We start from the raw sequence: 16799 nt of genomic DNA on the forward strand, positions 1-16799 counted from the left end.
ATGACCTGAGCCGAAGACGGACGCTTATCTGACTGAGTCACCCAGGCGCCCCACCACTTTCATATTCTGAGTTGTACCACCTCACACCCAGATTGTTCAGACTCCTTTCCACCTGGCCCCTTGCTGTCCAGTTTATTTTGCATGTGTCTGTGAGCTTCATCTAATCTAAAACTTTCTGTCAATACTGACTTTGAGCCAAGAGTCTCGTTCAATCATTCCTCATTTATCTCACAGCTGTCAGAGTGCCCCTTACATGCCACACACACTTCTCAGTGCTGGGTGTGGATAAGTGAGCAAAACAGCAGGTGCTAGTCCCTGCTCTCTGGGAGCTTACAGTCTGCTCTCATGGTGGGTGGGGTTGAGGAGGGAGAGGGAGGAGACATGGAAACGGAACAAGGTAATTCTGGTTGGTGATAAATGCTGTCGTGTGAGAGTGTGGTGGTATGGTGGGAGGACTGATTTAGTTTGGGTGCTCAGGGAGACTTCTCTGGGCAGGTTTTATTTGGGCTGAGACATGAGGACACCTGGGACCAATCAGTTTGGAAAAAATAGGAGAGAAGAAAATAAGTAGGTAAAAAAATTGTGGAAAACATTTTAATGCATGGGAGGCTTTTCATGCCTTCCCAAAATTAAGTGACAAGTCAGTCTTCAAGGTAATCATTGCGTTCGAGTAAGAAGTCAGTACTGATCACAGACATCTGGGCCATCATGGGGAGGAGGAAGGGATAGATTGTTTACAAATGGACCTGGGGAAATTAGTTGCTGTATATAGTAGGTATGATTCTTTGCTCACCTAGCTGTTTCTTGGAGCCCATTCATGCCTGGGGACAGGGATCACGTAGCAAAATAAAACTGAGATGAAAAATTCCATCATTGGAGTGATTTTTTTTTTAATTTTTAGACTTCTTAATCTGTAATTTCTATTTACTATTCAGAAGCACTTGCAAAGACTTTGTTTTGACCAATTTATTTCTGAAATTTTCCAAAAGATCTGTTTACTAGAATGCTGAGTTAAGGAGCCACGTTTCTATATTTGATGGCCAGAGTTTAAATCCCAGATCTGTCCTGACATCTCAGGCTTCTAAGTACTGGCCATAAGACTTAAGATCTGGGTCTGGGCCAAGGCCTCCGGAGTATGGCTAAATCTGGCAATCACCAGAAAGAGAAGAAAGAGAACTGACTGGAAGCAGTTTGACAGTAAGGGTAGGATAAAATAGCCTTGGATTTAGTTGTGTTCTTAAAGAAATGGGTGGGGTTTTTTTTGTTTTTTTTTTGTTTTTTTTTTTTTAGAGATTCCCAGCTTATGGTCGTAAGTTCTTGATTTGGGCCTCTGAGAATCTAAGGTTTGACTGGACATTTGGGTTTTTTTAGACACTATAATGAGCCATCACAGTGTCCATGTGAAATTATGTTAGTTGGTGATTCCCATGGCAATACAGGATTAAATTAACATTTAAAAATTTTATACAAGGAATTATTCATTCATTTTTAAAATTTGTGTCCATTATCCACTCTCTCACTGATTATATGATTATGCATATGTTTGAATAAATCAGATCTTGTGTTAATGTAGTGGATTCTGTTACAGGCTTTGTAGGAAAATGTTTATCTTCTATGCCTCTGGGCAGCTTCAACAAAATTTGGCTTGGTACTTGGCTGTTAGGGGTAGGTATCCAGTGATGTGTATCCTTATTAAAGCTACTTTTCTTTCTGAAATTCTACACTATTTTTCAAACCATCTTACTGCAGACTGACAAGTCTATGGCATTTAAGGTGTTTGCTTAAATTCTTGACCTCTATACTTCCTTAGGTACTTCAAATTTTTAATAGTCTGTGATTTTTTTTTTTTTTTTTTTTTGAGGAAGGGATCTTCTTGTAACAATTCAGTTGTTCCAGGGGTGGGGAATCTAGTTACCTTGTGTGGTATTATGGCAAAGGAGTACCCAATGGACAGATAATGGTAATGTTAGAGCTTTTCACTCAGTAATGTAAAATAAACTATATAGACACATTTTAACTGAATCTGGAGCAAAGTGCTTTATAATGTTTTCTGTATTCCCAGAGGCATGTGTTATTTACTGGCTTTACCTTTATTATTATTACTTTTGTGTAGTTTGCATGATTAACTTACCATTGTCAGAAGGACTAAAATAAATATTGATTTTCAATATAGGTATATTGAAACAAATATCATGCTTAAAATGACAGCCCTCCAGTAAACATTCAGCATATACTGCAAGTAAAGCACTTTGCTAGGTGTGCTTTGTAAGATTCAGAAATAAATCAGATGTGTCTCCTGACATCAGGATCTTTGAAGTTGTCTGGGAGATTATAACCTTATGAAAAGGAACTTCCAAAGTGACCTGCAGAGGCTTTGTCTAGGAAGGAAGGGTCACACACACACACTTCACTAAGGATGTTTTATCACCAGGGCCCCAAAGTTGAAATTTATTCCCTGGTTTAAAAAACTTCTTTAGTAACTCATGTGAGTAATGGTTATACTTGCTTAAGGGCTGTCCCTGATGTTTACGCTATTTTAAATCTTTTATTTGAACTGTTCTTGTGGATGTTATTGTAAACTCCTATATTTATTTTCTCTCTAGTTTGCTACAGAACGGTCAGTTTGAAATTGTGACAGGTGGCTGGGTTATGCCTGATGAAGCTGCTCCACATTATTTTGCCTTAATTGACCAACTAATTGAAGGACATCAGTGGCTGGAAAAAAATCTAGGTATGTATTGACGTCTTTCTTCTTCATTTGGACTACTTTGGGCAATTAATTTTGGGGAACATGAGATGAGGCTCTATTTTATTTTTTTAAATAACTGATTTCCCCAGTATTTTTTTTATCCTTCATTAATTTATGATGTTTCCTCCATCATAAGCTAAGTTGCATAAATATATTGTGGTCACTTTTAGGGTCATCTACTTTGTAATCTATTATTTTGTGTAGATTCTTATTTATTTTAGAATAATTTTCTTTTAACAGTATCCCATTAGGATTTTAATTTTATATTAGTTAAAACTGTTGGTTAGAAGAGGCAAAACTTAATTTACTTGCCTAGGAAAAAGAAGGAAAAAGAAGAATGAAAGGAAGGTATTAGTTTTGTCATTGAGAATTCAGGAAGTATGGTAGGTTCAGGTAAGGTTGGATCCAGGAGACTCAGGTTATATTGTGTGGACACCATCTCTTTTGGCTCTGCTTCCTTGCTTGCTTGCTTGCTTGCTTATTTATTTATTTATTTATTTATTTATGAGAGAGAGAGAGGGTGGGGGAGTGGCAGAGGGAGACGCAAAGAGAGAATCTGAAGCAGTCTCCATGCCCAGCATGGAGCCCTACTCGGGGCTTGATCTCATAACCCTGAGATTATAATCTCAGCCAAAGTCAAGAATCGGATGCTCATTCGACTGAGCCACCCAGGCTCTGCTTGGCTCTGCTTATTTTTGTATGACTTTAGTCTTCTCCTGGTTCTCTTCACATGGTGAGTAAGAGGGCCATAGGCAAACTAGGATTCTCATCTTCCCAGTCTAATCAGTAGAAGTTTTTCTTAATGCCTTACCTAATTGTCTTACTTTGGATTAAGTGCGTAACTCTGAGCCAGTTTCTGTGGCCAGAGGTATAGGGGCTGAAATCATCAAGCCCTAGTCAGTTTATTGGAAATGGTCATGGGGGAGAGGGGTTTGTGGAAGGCATGGTCCGCTCCACTGGAACCATGTGAATACGTCCTCCATGGGAAAGAAGGATCTTGTTACCACAAGATGTGTGGGAGAGGACCCTGCCCCGATAAAACCAGGTGTTCACTAGAACTGGTAAGAACATGGGACTCATTTAAATCTTTGCAGTACCTAATATTTGCATCCTGCAATGCGGTAGGTAATTCTTTTCAAATATTTCATATCTGAGTACAGTTTTGTAGCATTTAGGAAATCCAGGCCCCCAGACACCAGCCAAGGGCAAACCTTCCAAGCAAGACCTTTCTAAAGATAGCACTTTCAGACCTCCTGTATTATCTTTTTTGTGTACAGGTGTGATATCGCAGCTTATTCTAATAATAACAACAATCACACCGATGATATGGCAAAAGAAAAAATAAAGCAAATATGTTAATAATTGGTAAATCTGGTGGAGGAGTTTATGGGAGTTCTTCATATTTTTCTTACACCTTTTCTTTAAGTTTGAATTATTCCAAAATATAAAGAAAGAATGAGTGGGGTGGCAGGGACTTTAACACAGAAAAAATTTTTAAATGGGAAAAAAACAGAAATGCCAATAAATAAGTCCAATAAAAAACATGTATCCTTACCACACAGATACTGTGGAATTGTTTCACTGTGTTTAAACTGTGTAAAAACAATGTAGTTTATGCTAATCACAGATGCTACTGTGATCGTGTATTGAGTTCTTTTCCTTCTGGAAGTCCCAGAATCTTAATATGTACTGCTAGGTTGAGGATGCCTCCATGACCAGCCCCCCAAAAATACCCTGAACGCTGAGTCTCTTAGGAGCTTCCTTGTTTGATAGCATTTCACTGTTGTCACAGTTGTTTTGATTGTTGTCAAAACATGGACGGATTGAACCTGTCCTGTGTGACTTGTGCTTGGTTTCCCATGGACACTGTGCCCCTGTGCCTTTTCCCTTTGTGGATTTTGCATTGTGTCCTTTCACTGTAATAAGTCATAGCTGTGAGTATGACTGTATGCCGAGTCCTGTACATTTTCTTAACAGCTCACTAAATGGGGGTGGCAGACTTAGGGACCCCCTACACAGTGCCACTTTTCTTAAATAATTATGTTCTAAACCAAGAATATTTCTTTTATAAACCTCAGTTTGGGGATTTTTTTCTTTATGTTTAGCTTTTATTGACATATAAGTTCTATGCAGTGCAACATGCAAATCTTTAACTATAGAGTTCAAGTTTTGGCAAATATATATACCTAGTTAAGCCACTTTTTCATCACCCCAGGAAGTTCCCTCATCCTCCTCAACTCTCCTGCAGCCAACTGCTCTCTGATTTCTATCACTGTAGATTATTTTTGCCTATTTCAGAACTTCGTATATATGGACTGACTCCTTTGGATCTGGCAACTTTTGCTCAGCATAAATTTTCTTCTTAAAATTGTATTGTCTCCAATATCATCAAATTTATCCCCTTAAAGTATACAATTCAGTAGTTTTTAGTATATATTCACAGAGTTGTGCAACCGTTGCCACCCTCTATTTTTAGAACATTTTCAACATCCCCAAAAGAAATCTCTTACCCATTAATAGTCACACTCCTTTATGACTCCACTCTTCCCTGCCCCAGGCCCATGCCACCACCAATCTACTTTTTTTTTTTTTTTAAGATGTATTCATGTATTTTAGAGACAGGGAGAGTGTGTGGGAGTGGTGCAGAGGGAGAGAGAGAATCCAAGTAAGACTCCCCACTGAGCACAGAGCCTGACATGGGGCTCAATCTCAGGACCCTAAGATCATGACCTGAGCCTAAATCAAGAGTTGGACGCTTAACCAACTGATCACCCAGGCACCCTCTCACCTGCTTTTTGTATGGATGGATTTGACTCTTCTGGACATTTTACATACACCAAATCATACGATATGGCCTTTGTAACTGGCTTCTTTTACTTGGCATGATGTTTTCAAGTTCATTCATGTTGTAGGATGTATCAGTGCTTCATTCCTTTTTATAGCTGAATAAATACTATTTTGTTTGGAAAGACCACATTTGTTTCTACTTTTTTCAGTTGATAGACATTTAGAGTGTTCCCCTTTTTGGCTACTGTGAATAATGCTGCTATACACACTTGTGTAAGGTTTTTTTGTTTGTTTGTTTTTTGGCTTTTGGCTTTTTTTCCCAGCAAATATAGTTTTTTAATTTAAATTCAATTTAGTTAACATATATTATTAGTTTCAGAGGTAGAATTTAGTGATTCATCACTTGCATATAACACCCAGTGCTCATTACATCAAGTGCCCTCCTTAATGACCACCGTCCAATTACCCCATCCCCCTACCCCACACTAACGTAAGTTTTCATGAGGACATACGTTTTCATTTCTTCTGCGTTTATACCTAGGAATGGAATTGCTGGGTCGTATGGTAGCTCATGTTGAGCATTTTGAGGAGCTGCCTAATTGTTTTCCATGATGGCTGCACCATTTTACGTTCCCCCCAGCAATGTATGAGAGTTCTAATTCCTCTACATGTGCAACATTTGTTACTGTCTTTTTTATTTTAGCCATGCTAGTGTGTATGAAATGGTCGCTCATCATGGCTTTGACTTGCATTTCCCTAAAGGCTAATGATGTTAAACATTTTTTCATGTGTGTATTGGCTATTTATATATCTTCTTTGGAGAAATGTCTGTTCAAATTATTTGCCTATTTTTACAGTTGGGTTCTTTGTCTTTTTATTTTTGACTTGTAAGAGTTCTTTATATTCTTGATGCTAGTTTCTTGTCAGACAATGATTTGCCAGTACTTTTTTCCGTTCTGTGGGTTGTTTTTCAGTTTCATGAAGGTGTCCTCTGATGCACAAAAGTTTTGATTTTGATGAAGTCCATTTTAGTTTTTCTTTTGTCACTTGTGTTTTGATGTCACAGCTAAGAAACCATTGTCTCACCTAAGGTCATAAGGATTTACTCTGTGGTTTTTACCTAGGAACTTTATGGTTTTAGCTCTTACATTTAGATAATGAACACATTTGAGAAAATGAAATATCTTTTTGTAGCTTTGGCTGCATTTTGTAAATTCATGTTCTGTTTTGTTTTTTAAGCAATTTAGAACAGCATGTTGTTTTGGACACTTGATATTTTGTCATGGAATGCTTTTTAAATTGTTTAGTTTTTTGTTAATTTCTGCTTTTGTGACCTCTATTATGCAAATATCATTATAAACCTATTGAAGTTTGAGTTATTAAGATTATCTTTTGCCCAAAATATCATAAACTTTTTGAAGTTTGAGTTATTAACATTGTCTTTTGTCCAAAATACCTGTTTTTCTAACTGTTCCCTGACTTCTCTTAAGCTTTAATATTGAATGTACTTGGAATAATCCAGTGACAATTATATTATTCATATTACTTATGTTCTAATTTTTAAGTCTGTTAGGTTTGTCAAAAATTGAGGGGTGTATTTTATTCTTTTTAATGACCATTTCTTGTCATTTTTCCTAACAATTTTACTTTATTATATATTTTGATAATCTTGCTTGATGGCACAAAATCTTTTTCATGATCTTTCCTGGTATTATTGGCAAACATACCCTTTATAAAACTTTGGCGCTTTTTTATGCTGCGCTTTTACCTAAATTTGCCCCTTACCCCTTTTAAAACAATACTTACCATACCAAGGAAAACCCTAGTGGGATACTGGGGTCCTCTCTAGGTCTCTGCCTAGCTCTCACCTCCTTTCATGTCAGAGTTTTAAAAAATATGGTTTACATTCTTCCTTTTCTGTCTCATCACCTCCCAGGGACTCTTAAGTCCAGTGCAGCTAGGGTGCTGCTCCTGTGGATCATGGGAGTTTGATAGGGAAAACATCCCTAACGTTGCTAAAATCTGACATCACTGTAGAATTTGATGGTGATTTTTACTCTCACTTATAAGCTAATTCCGCCCTTGTTATTTGGGATGTTGCAATCCTTTATTATTTTATAACTTAATTTTGTTATAATTTCAAACTTATAAAAAGCTGCATGACAGCTGGGAAGGGCTCTTTTATATGTCCTGTACTTAGATTCATAATGCATGTTTTTCTGAACTATTTGACAGTAAGTTGGAGGCATCTTCTTCCTTTATCTTCCAATCCTTCATTGTGTGTTTTCTAAGAAAATAGGGACATTTTCTTCTTAATCTCAGGAAACAAACTGAGGGTTGCTGGAGTGGTGGGTGGTGGGAGGGATGGGGTGGCTGGGTGATAGACATTGGGGAGGGTATGTGCTATGGTGAGCGCTGTGAATTGTGTAAGACTGTTGAATCACAGACCTGTACCTCTGAAACAAATAATACATTAGATGTTAAAATAAAAGAAGATAGTAGGAAGGTAAAAATGAAGGGGGGGGAAATGGAGGGGGAGACGAACCATGAGAGACTTTGGACTCTGAGAAACAAACTGAGGGTTCTAGAGGGGAGGGGGGTGGGGGGATGGGTTAGCCTGGTGATGGGTATTAAAGAGGGCACATTCTGCGTGGAGCACTGGGTGTTATATGCAAACAATGAATCATGGAACACTACATCAAAAACTGATGATGTAATGTATGGGGATTAACATAACAAAATTTTAAAAAGTTAAATTTAAAAAAAAGGACATTTTCTTATATAACTAGAAGAAGGTTATCAAATCCAGAATGTTAGCAGTGATATACTGTAATCAAATTCATAGGCTATATTCAAATTCTCAATAGCATTTTTTTTTAATAAAAGGTGCTTTTTTTTTTTTCCCCGTGGAGTCCAGGATCCAACCATGCTCATGTGTTGCATTTAGTTATCACATCTCTTCAATCTCCTTTAATCTGGAACAGCTAGCTCCTCAGCCTTTTTTATCAGCCTTTTTAAAAAATTTCTTGACCTTGATATTTTTGAGGAGTGCAGAACTTTGTTGTAGAAAGTCCTTTTATTTGAGTGTGTCCATTTCCTCACGATTAGCTTCAGGTTGTTTTTCCTTCCTTTCCTTCCTTCCTTCCTTCCTTCCTTCCTTCCCTCTTTCCTTCCTTCCCTCCCTTCTTCCCTCCTTCCTAACCTAAACCAATCTACTTCTTTTTTTTTTTTTTTAAAGATTTTATTATTTGTCAGAGAGATAGCGAGCACAAGCAGGGGGAGTGGCAGGCAGAGGGAGAGGGAGAAGCAGGCTCCCGGCTGAGCAGAGAGCCCAATGTGGGATTCAATCCCAGGACCCTGGGATCATGACCTGAGCCGAAGGCAGTCACTTAACCGACTGAGCCACCCAGGTGCCCCTAAACCAATCTACTTATTTTGCTCGAATATCACTGCAGTGATGTTCCCTTGGCCTCAGTGCATCCTGTCAGGAGGCACATGATGTCTCCCTGTTCTAATACTGGTGCTGCTAGCCTTGGTCAGTTGCTTAATTTGTGTCTCTTAAGTTTCTTTGCTGTACTGTTATATCTTTTTTCTTTAACTAATAACTTATTTGTGGGAGACACATTGAGATTAGCTAAGTATCCTATTCCTCATCAAACTTGCCTGTTGTAATTTTAGGATCCGTTGATGGTTTTCTAATTCTGTCATTCCTTCTATAATTATTAGTTGGCATTCTACTGAAAGGAATATACCTTTCCTTTTGGTTTCCTTTTTGTTTCCTTTATTTCCTATTTCTTTCTTTTTTTTATTTTCTTTTTATTTAGGGTTCATGGATCTCGTGGCTTCTTATTTTATTCAGTGGGTTATAACCCAGTACTATCATTGTTTATTTTGATGCCCCAATTGTCACACATTTGGATAGTGGAAGCCCCTACAGGCTGTCTCCTGAGTTATTTTAATATGTTCCCATTATTCTTTGACCATTTCTTTACTTTATGCTCTAAGTATATGTTCCAGGCTTATTTTGTATTTTACCAGCCACTGTCCTGGGATGAGCCATTTCTTTAAGGTTATTTTTAATAGAGCATAGTGTTTAGAAGTCATCATCTAGAAGCTAAGGTGTGCTCATTGGTACTGAGGTTTTACTGCATCTAGGCCCTCCTGGGGCAGAGCTAGAAAATGGGTGTGGGTGTGGGTGTGTGTTACAAAACCATAAATTAGTGCTGATACCTCCTATTTCAAGTCAGTGTCCTAAAGTACATTCTGCTCTCCCACATTTACATATTTGGTAGTTCCTTAACAGTGTGAACCCTGGCTCCCTGGTCTTAATTTGCTCAACCTTAGAATACATGAAAAGTAGTTCCAGAATTGTTAAACCATACCACCACAAAAAACCAAAAATACTAAATTGAGTGTGATTCAGTGAAGCAACTGACAGCACAGAAATATGAGCTAAATTGGGTGGCTCAGTAAGTTAAGCATCTGCCTTTGGCTCAGGGTCCTGTGTTCAAGTTCCTCATCAGGCTCCCTGCTCAGCGGGGAGTCTGCTTCGCCCTTTACCCTGCCCCCCTGCTCATGATCTCTCCCTCCCTCTCTCTCTCTCTCAAATAAATAAATAAACTATTTTTAAAAAAGATTTCTTTACAGTTTTTAGAGGTGAATTACATATGTGAAACGCAAAAATATGTGGTCAGTTCTTTGAGTTTTGACACATATTCTCGGTCCTCTGAGAGTTCTGACTTTTTCTCCTCAATCTCCTTTGCTGGTTTCCCAGCTCTGTGTTCATCTTCAAGATTGTTCCACAGAGTTCTTCCCTCCCCTCCCTTTTCTGATACTCTGTATTACACCCATTTGCATGATATTCTGTGTAGTCAGGATCAAGATAAACTCATTTTTGTAATCCTAGAACCTCTCATAGTCTAGGTATATGGAAGTGCTAACCAGGGTTTGACTGAAAAAAATGCACATAGTAATACTACTTCTATAGATTTGTATAGGTTGTATGTGCAAGTTTGCTTTTGAGTATCCTGAATAAATAAAAGATCAGATTTGTATAATGCCGGATGACTAGTCTTTCATTAATTCCAGTCTTTACATTTATTATGTTTATTTTTTACATTGTACCCTATGTGAAATTGAGCTATATCTTTAGTCGATGGCTCTTAACAGTTGCTATGGGTCAATTGTGGAAAATTCCATTAATCCTTTCTGGGTAGAGAGAAAGTACCAGCATTATATTATATGACAATTTTATTATATTTCACTAAGATTTAATGAAATATGGTACAGTTAATTTGGCCACTTCTGCTACCGTATAAAAAGATCATTTGAAGCTATTGTGAGGTATGAAAGACAGCCTGAAAATTCCTTAACGTTGGGATTGAGGAGTCCAGGTTGAAATAAGTTAGCTTACTTTTCTTTATTACATAGCAGCAAGTTGCTGGGTTATCCACCTCAAAGGAAAACAAGACTGTGAGGTCTTAGAAGGATGGGGGCTAGGTCCTGTTTATTTCTCTAGCTCCATCAAATGGCAGGAGCTTTTTAGTACCTATGAGATGACAGAGTACTGACTTCAGCGCCGGTTGATTAACCTCTAGCGCAATTCCTCTGCCTGGGAAGAAGACATGGCAGCAGTAGCATCCTCCCATCTGGGAGCCCTGCTGGGAGCGTATGCTAAAGGGACATGCTGGGCAGATGCTTTGTCCTCAGACCCAGAATACCATAGAACTCTGATGGCTCTGAATAGATTGTGACTTCTTTTCATTTCATTATCAATTAAAAAAATAACACTTATTTTCTTTATCGACAGGAGTGAAACCTCGGTCCGGTTGGTCTATTGATCCTTTTGGACATTCACCAACAATGGCATATCTCCTCAAACGTGCTGGGTTTTCTCACATGCTTATTCAGAGAGTTCATTATGCAGTTAAAAAACATTTTGCATTGCATAAAACGCTGGAATTTTTTTGGAGACAGAATTGGGGTATGTAGAGTGTGATAAAAGTGGAAGATCTCACTTGACCTAGATGTTATTTTATAAGGGTTATGAACTCCTGCTGTTATGGGCTTTATTCAGAATGTCAGTCTTGAAAATTAGGCTGCTTCAAGATACACAGTCTTACGATTTTTTTCCCAGTGTATTTGTGTTAAGATTCTCTTAAGCAGTGGTGAGGATATTTATCTATAGAACACTGTGGATTCTTTTTTATGCCTAAAGGAAGTAAATAAATGTAAGGAATTAGTCTTTTGCAAATAATGCTTTTACTTGCTTCTGTTTTGAAAAGGACGTGTTTTATCACAAAATTGAACATGTGTGAGAACTTACATCCAGTCATTTATTTCACATTCAGCCTGTGTTTCCTCCTTCTGTCTTTCCTGTCTCTGCATCTAGTAAGAAGTGCCTTTTAAACCATTAATCCTGTCCTCCTGGAACAGCCCTCCTATTACCTGTCCTGCTTGTTTTCACGCTGTATTCTGTGGGTGCACAGGTGGTCCCAAGGTCATACTTCTACAGCTCTTTGCTGAGGGGTGGGAAGGAGACAAGATTTAGGCTTCTTGAGAGGTTTTTGCCTTTCCCAACCCCCATTTAATTCAGAATACCTTATTATTTCTTTTTCTTTACTGAGGTCTTTATTAGGGGCCATGCATTGTATTGTATGCTTTATATCTGCTCTCTCACTAGATCTTTATCTTTTAACTTCGGTTCTCTCATTATCCCTTTTAAATGGTGAAGAAATGGATGCTTAGAGCTGTGAAGCCTTTTGCCAAAAGTACAGGTAGTAGGTACAGAGGCGAGATCTGAATCCAGCTTTGTGTAGTTCAGAAGCCCAGGCTTTTAAGCCCCTGCCATTCACTGCTTTCCCGGTACTGGGTTTTCAGTAAGATTTCATCCACAAAAAGGGTTCTGTTGCTAAAACAATGTTCAGAAATTACTGCATTGCATCGTACTTGTTTTCCTGTGTTAGATCCCCCCTTAAGTGTTTTCAAAAAATCGTTTGTAAATCTAGACAGTAACTTCCTTATACGTACTGCTGTTTTTTCAATAAGGAAAGAAATTAACTATATAATTTTTTATTCTGGAAATTAAAACCTGTAGGGAAAACGAGAACTTGTAGGGGGTTATATCCTGTATAGTTTGATCAAATGCAAAGAGCATATTAATTAAAAAAAAGGGGGGATTGTTAATTTGAAGAGGCCCTACTTACAGTATTGCCTATATTCAAATTGCCCATAAATATCAATCAGCAAGAAATTACTAAGTACTTTTATGTGCTTAATACCATGCTTGGAAGAAATATAAAAAACTTCCTTGCCTATCAGGAAATTACAGTCTTAATTTGATAAAAGACAAGACCAACAGCAGAAGATAAACTGAAATGTGTAAATGAGCTGCTAAATAGTACGGGTGAGGCGAAGGAGTGGGGCTGTTGAGTGTCTTTGATCTTCCCAGGAGAAGGGAAGAAGAGTTGCCACTGAGGGCCTCTGTGCGGATAGCAAGCATTAGTGACCGGCATCCCTGATGTCACACTCGAGTGTGATTCAGTGAAGCAACTGACAGCACAGAAATACACAAATTATAAAAGCTTTAAAATTTGGAAATGAGCTGGTAATTACTTTAACTAAATGGAGTATGAGATAGAACTGGAATATTTTAGCACTTACCAGATAGATTTGAACACGTTCCTTCAAAATTATGTTTTGGAGCTCATTTGAGCTTCTTTGTTCCGGTTCTTAATGGAGTTATTTTCATTTTTTAAAACGTTTGTTTTCGTTGTTGTTGTGTCTGTCTTTGTCATAAAAGCAGTACATAACCCACTGCTGAAAAGTAGAAATCCACACTTAAATAGAGACAGAGAGGTGTTTACAGGTCAGGAGCCTAAAAGATAACCATTTTTAACCCTTGCTCAAGTCCTCCGTCACTGTGTGGTAGGCTTCTGACCTCTCAAGGGCAGGGATAACAACACTTGCTGGCATTGAGGATTTAATTAAAGACAGTTCTGCATCAGGAACCAGCACTCGCTTTCAGTATATTTTTTGTTTGCTTTGTTTTTATTCTTGGGTTTTTTTGTTTGTTTGTTTGTTTGTTTTTAAGAAGTACTTCCCCTTGTCCTGTGCTGCTTTCTTGGTGAAAAGTCCCAGTGGCTCGTCATTGGTGAACATTGGGGAGACTCTGTGAACTCTTCCGGTTGCCCTTTCTTTTCCTCACAGCGAGAAATAGATAGGAATTTGCCCAGCATTCTCACAAGCCTCCCTACTTCTTCCTTTCCTCCTTTTATTCTCTTCCTCTTTCCTTCTCTCCTTTCCTTTGCGGCTAGTGTCATGGTCTTCCCCAGTGTGTCCCGTTACTGATGTGGGGACAGATGTGGCAAGGAGCTGGCAGCCAGGGATGGACACAGCCCATATTTTTGGATGAGCCAGTGATAACTTTTGCTTCTGTTCCTTTGTATCTTTCCAGGCCAGTGGACTCTGGTCCGTGATGGGTCTCTGCTCAGTTTAGATAGAGGAGGTAGAGAGAGACTGAGATGTGAGTCTCTTCCTTCAGGCTGGTGGTCTTTAAATGCCACTGGAGTTTATGTACGAGTAGTAGTTAAGTAGGTTGTAGATTTAGGGTGGAGCTTGTATTATATATGTAGAAAGTACTGGCATTTTGAACAGTTTTGGGAAAACACAATTTATAAATCCAGGTTTGTCTGTTGGCTCTTTATTTTAGATCTGGGATCTGGCACAGATATTTTTTGCCACATGATGCCCTTCTACAGCTATGACATCCCTCATACGTGCGGACCTGATCCTAAAATATGCTGCCAGTTTGATTTTAAACGGCTTCCCGGAGGCAGATTTGGTTGTCCCTGGGGAGTCCCCCCAGAAACAATACATCTTGGAAATGTCCAAAAGAGGTATGAAAATATGCATTTCATTAAGACAGCATCTTGAACAAAGCAACAACTCTGCTGCTCTTTGCTAAAGGGTTCAGTAGCCAACATTATCCATGCTCAAGGTACTTATTCAACCAGATGTAAAGCAACTTAAAAATGCCAGAGCTTTGACTGTGCCTTTTATGTGTTATAACTTAATGGAAAATGAACAACAGTTGATCAATATACAGTGGAGAACCTATAACACTGTTATTACCCTCTCCTTTGCCCTCATTATAAAAGCCTTCTGCTGCTTTTGATTGATCTCACATACTTTCGTTGATAATAAAACTTCTGGCCTCTGTTGTATACTTTGGTAAGAAAAGCAACCCAACTACAAAAACAGGTTTATTGAAATGGAACACATAAAGAGTATAATTATCTGTTCTTTTAATACAATTTCAATAATAGTGGATGCTGCCCAGCTCTGATGAATACACTCTTTCGATCTTTCTGATATTTTTGACTTACAATTTTTAATTAGGAATATTTATACTTAAAGATATTTACTTAAATAAGAAAGGAATGAATCCTTTTTTTAGGAAGAAAATTACGCTCATGACGGAAGCATCTCATTACCTATACTTGTCATTTGTGTGCTTTTAAAGTTTAATTTCTTCACTTTAAAATTACTGGTGTATAATGCCTTTAAATAAAACATTGTGTTGCAATATAAACCGCTCACCTCTGGCAGAAAAATGATACAGGCTTTTTATTTTTTTAGATCGATCGTGTTATTTATTGAACACATGAGGAGATTTTTGAGAGTGAGGGGGGAGCTACAAACAGTTAAACTAGGATGACAACCATAAATTCTGCAAACCGCAACATTCATTAACTGTTTTTAAGACCCTGGAATTTCTGGTTTCCGAAAACCTACTCTGCCTAGGTTCTTGTACATGTTGTCCTTAAAAAATTTTCAATAACATGATGGCAACACAAGTGTAGGAATATTTTTAAACTCATCATATTGTGTACACTAATTGTATAACAATAATTATGTGCAGTTTTTCTTTGGCCATTTGTAAGTTTGATGGTTTTGGGGAACTCCACACTCGTGCGAATTGCTAAGAAGAAGCCAGGCATCCTGCCTTCCACAGGAGGGTTAAATGGGCAAGGGTGAGGCAGGTCGGTAGTTACCAAGCATGGCTGCCCAAATCACCCAGGGAGCTTTCAGAAAAATCTCCAGCCCAACAAAATGAGAATAGGGTGCCAACATAACCATGCCCCCAGATGGTTGCAAAGCACAATGGTAAAGCCTTTTAAATAAAGTAAGATCTTTGCACTGTGCACTATCAAGTCTATTTATTTTAAAAATTGCTTTTTTAAAAACTGTGTGGAAGGAGAAGGTGAGATTGAGTCTCTGCCTTGAGTCAGTCCTTGTGGCCATAAAATATTCTGTTGAGGGCCCCTCACTCTGGCACACACAAAAGTATTTTAACATGGCAGCCTTCTTGAAGCCATAGATCGCTTCTAGCAAAATCTGACTTTTATGGTTATTTTGAAAAACTGTCCCAAGATTAGGGATTAACCTGGTTTCATTTTATTGGTTCCTACAGCAGGGAAGAAGAGTGAATAGCATGCTTTCTGGGCTTAGGTTAGTTAGGCGGAGGAGAATAATCCAGTATATATATATATATATATTTTTTTAAAGATTTTATTTATTTATTTGACAGAGACACAGTGAGAGAGGGAACACAAGCAGGGGAGTGGGAGGGGGAAGCAGGCTTCCCTCGGAGCAGGGAGCCCATGCGGGGCTCGATCCCAGGACCCTGGGACCATGACCTGAGCCGAAGGCAGATGCTTAATGACTGAGTCACCCAGGTGCCCCAATAATCCAGTATATTATGTGGCAAAAGGTATAGAGCTAGGCAGCATACGCTGTTCTGTAGCTCAGGGAGTCAGAGATAGGGAATTTCTTTGAAGGTAACCAGATGCTTTAACTGGGGACTCCCAGTGCACCAAAGACCTTGTGAGGCTCCTCTTTTTCTTTCTTGGGTGTTGCTGAGAGTACCTGTTTAAAGTGCATTATTGGGGGGGGCTATTTTGCATAATTCTTTTGCTGTGTCCCATCTGACACTACAAAGATTGCTCCCCAGGAACATACCTTGTGCTCAGTCAGTTCCAGTGAATCTGCAGGTGATTTCCAGGCACCTGGGGACATAGAGGTGAAAGAGTCTATTTAATACTTATGTAGATTTTTTAAAAAACTTCTTATAATTCTTGAAATCTTTACTGGTTACTTCACATCCAGATATCACCGTCCTTTTTACTTTGTGATGAATGGAGAGCAAACATGGGCATTCCAGCTTAGTGGCACTTGATTTTTGATACCCTAAAGAAAATGA

The 16799-nt window shown here is 38.5% G+C and overlaps 1 protein-coding gene across 2 annotated transcripts in view; it reads left to right on the plus strand.

Annotated features, from left to right (window-relative positions):
* MAN2A1 (mannosidase alpha class 2A member 1) overlaps window positions 1–16799 on the plus strand; it is a 166141-nt gene that overhangs the window by 59722 nt on the left and 89620 nt on the right. For both annotated transcript variants that reach the window (XM_028102691.2, XM_088023423.1), the window contains 3 exons: window positions 2604–2731; window positions 11346–11519; window positions 14247–14433. In XM_028102691.2, coding sequence (XP_027958492.1) covers window positions 2604–2731; window positions 11346–11519; window positions 14247–14433 — 489 coding nt within the window. The remainder of the gene's footprint in view (window positions 1–2603; window positions 2732–11345; window positions 11520–14246; window positions 14434–16799) is intronic.

Source organism: Eumetopias jubatus, unplaced genomic scaffold, assembly GCF_037043125.1.
Source record: "Eumetopias jubatus isolate StellerSeaLion01/CBP00866 unplaced genomic scaffold, mEumJub1_p1.0 scaffold_5, whole genome shotgun sequence".
NCBI lineage: Eukaryota > Metazoa > Chordata > Mammalia > Carnivora > Otariidae > Eumetopias > Eumetopias jubatus.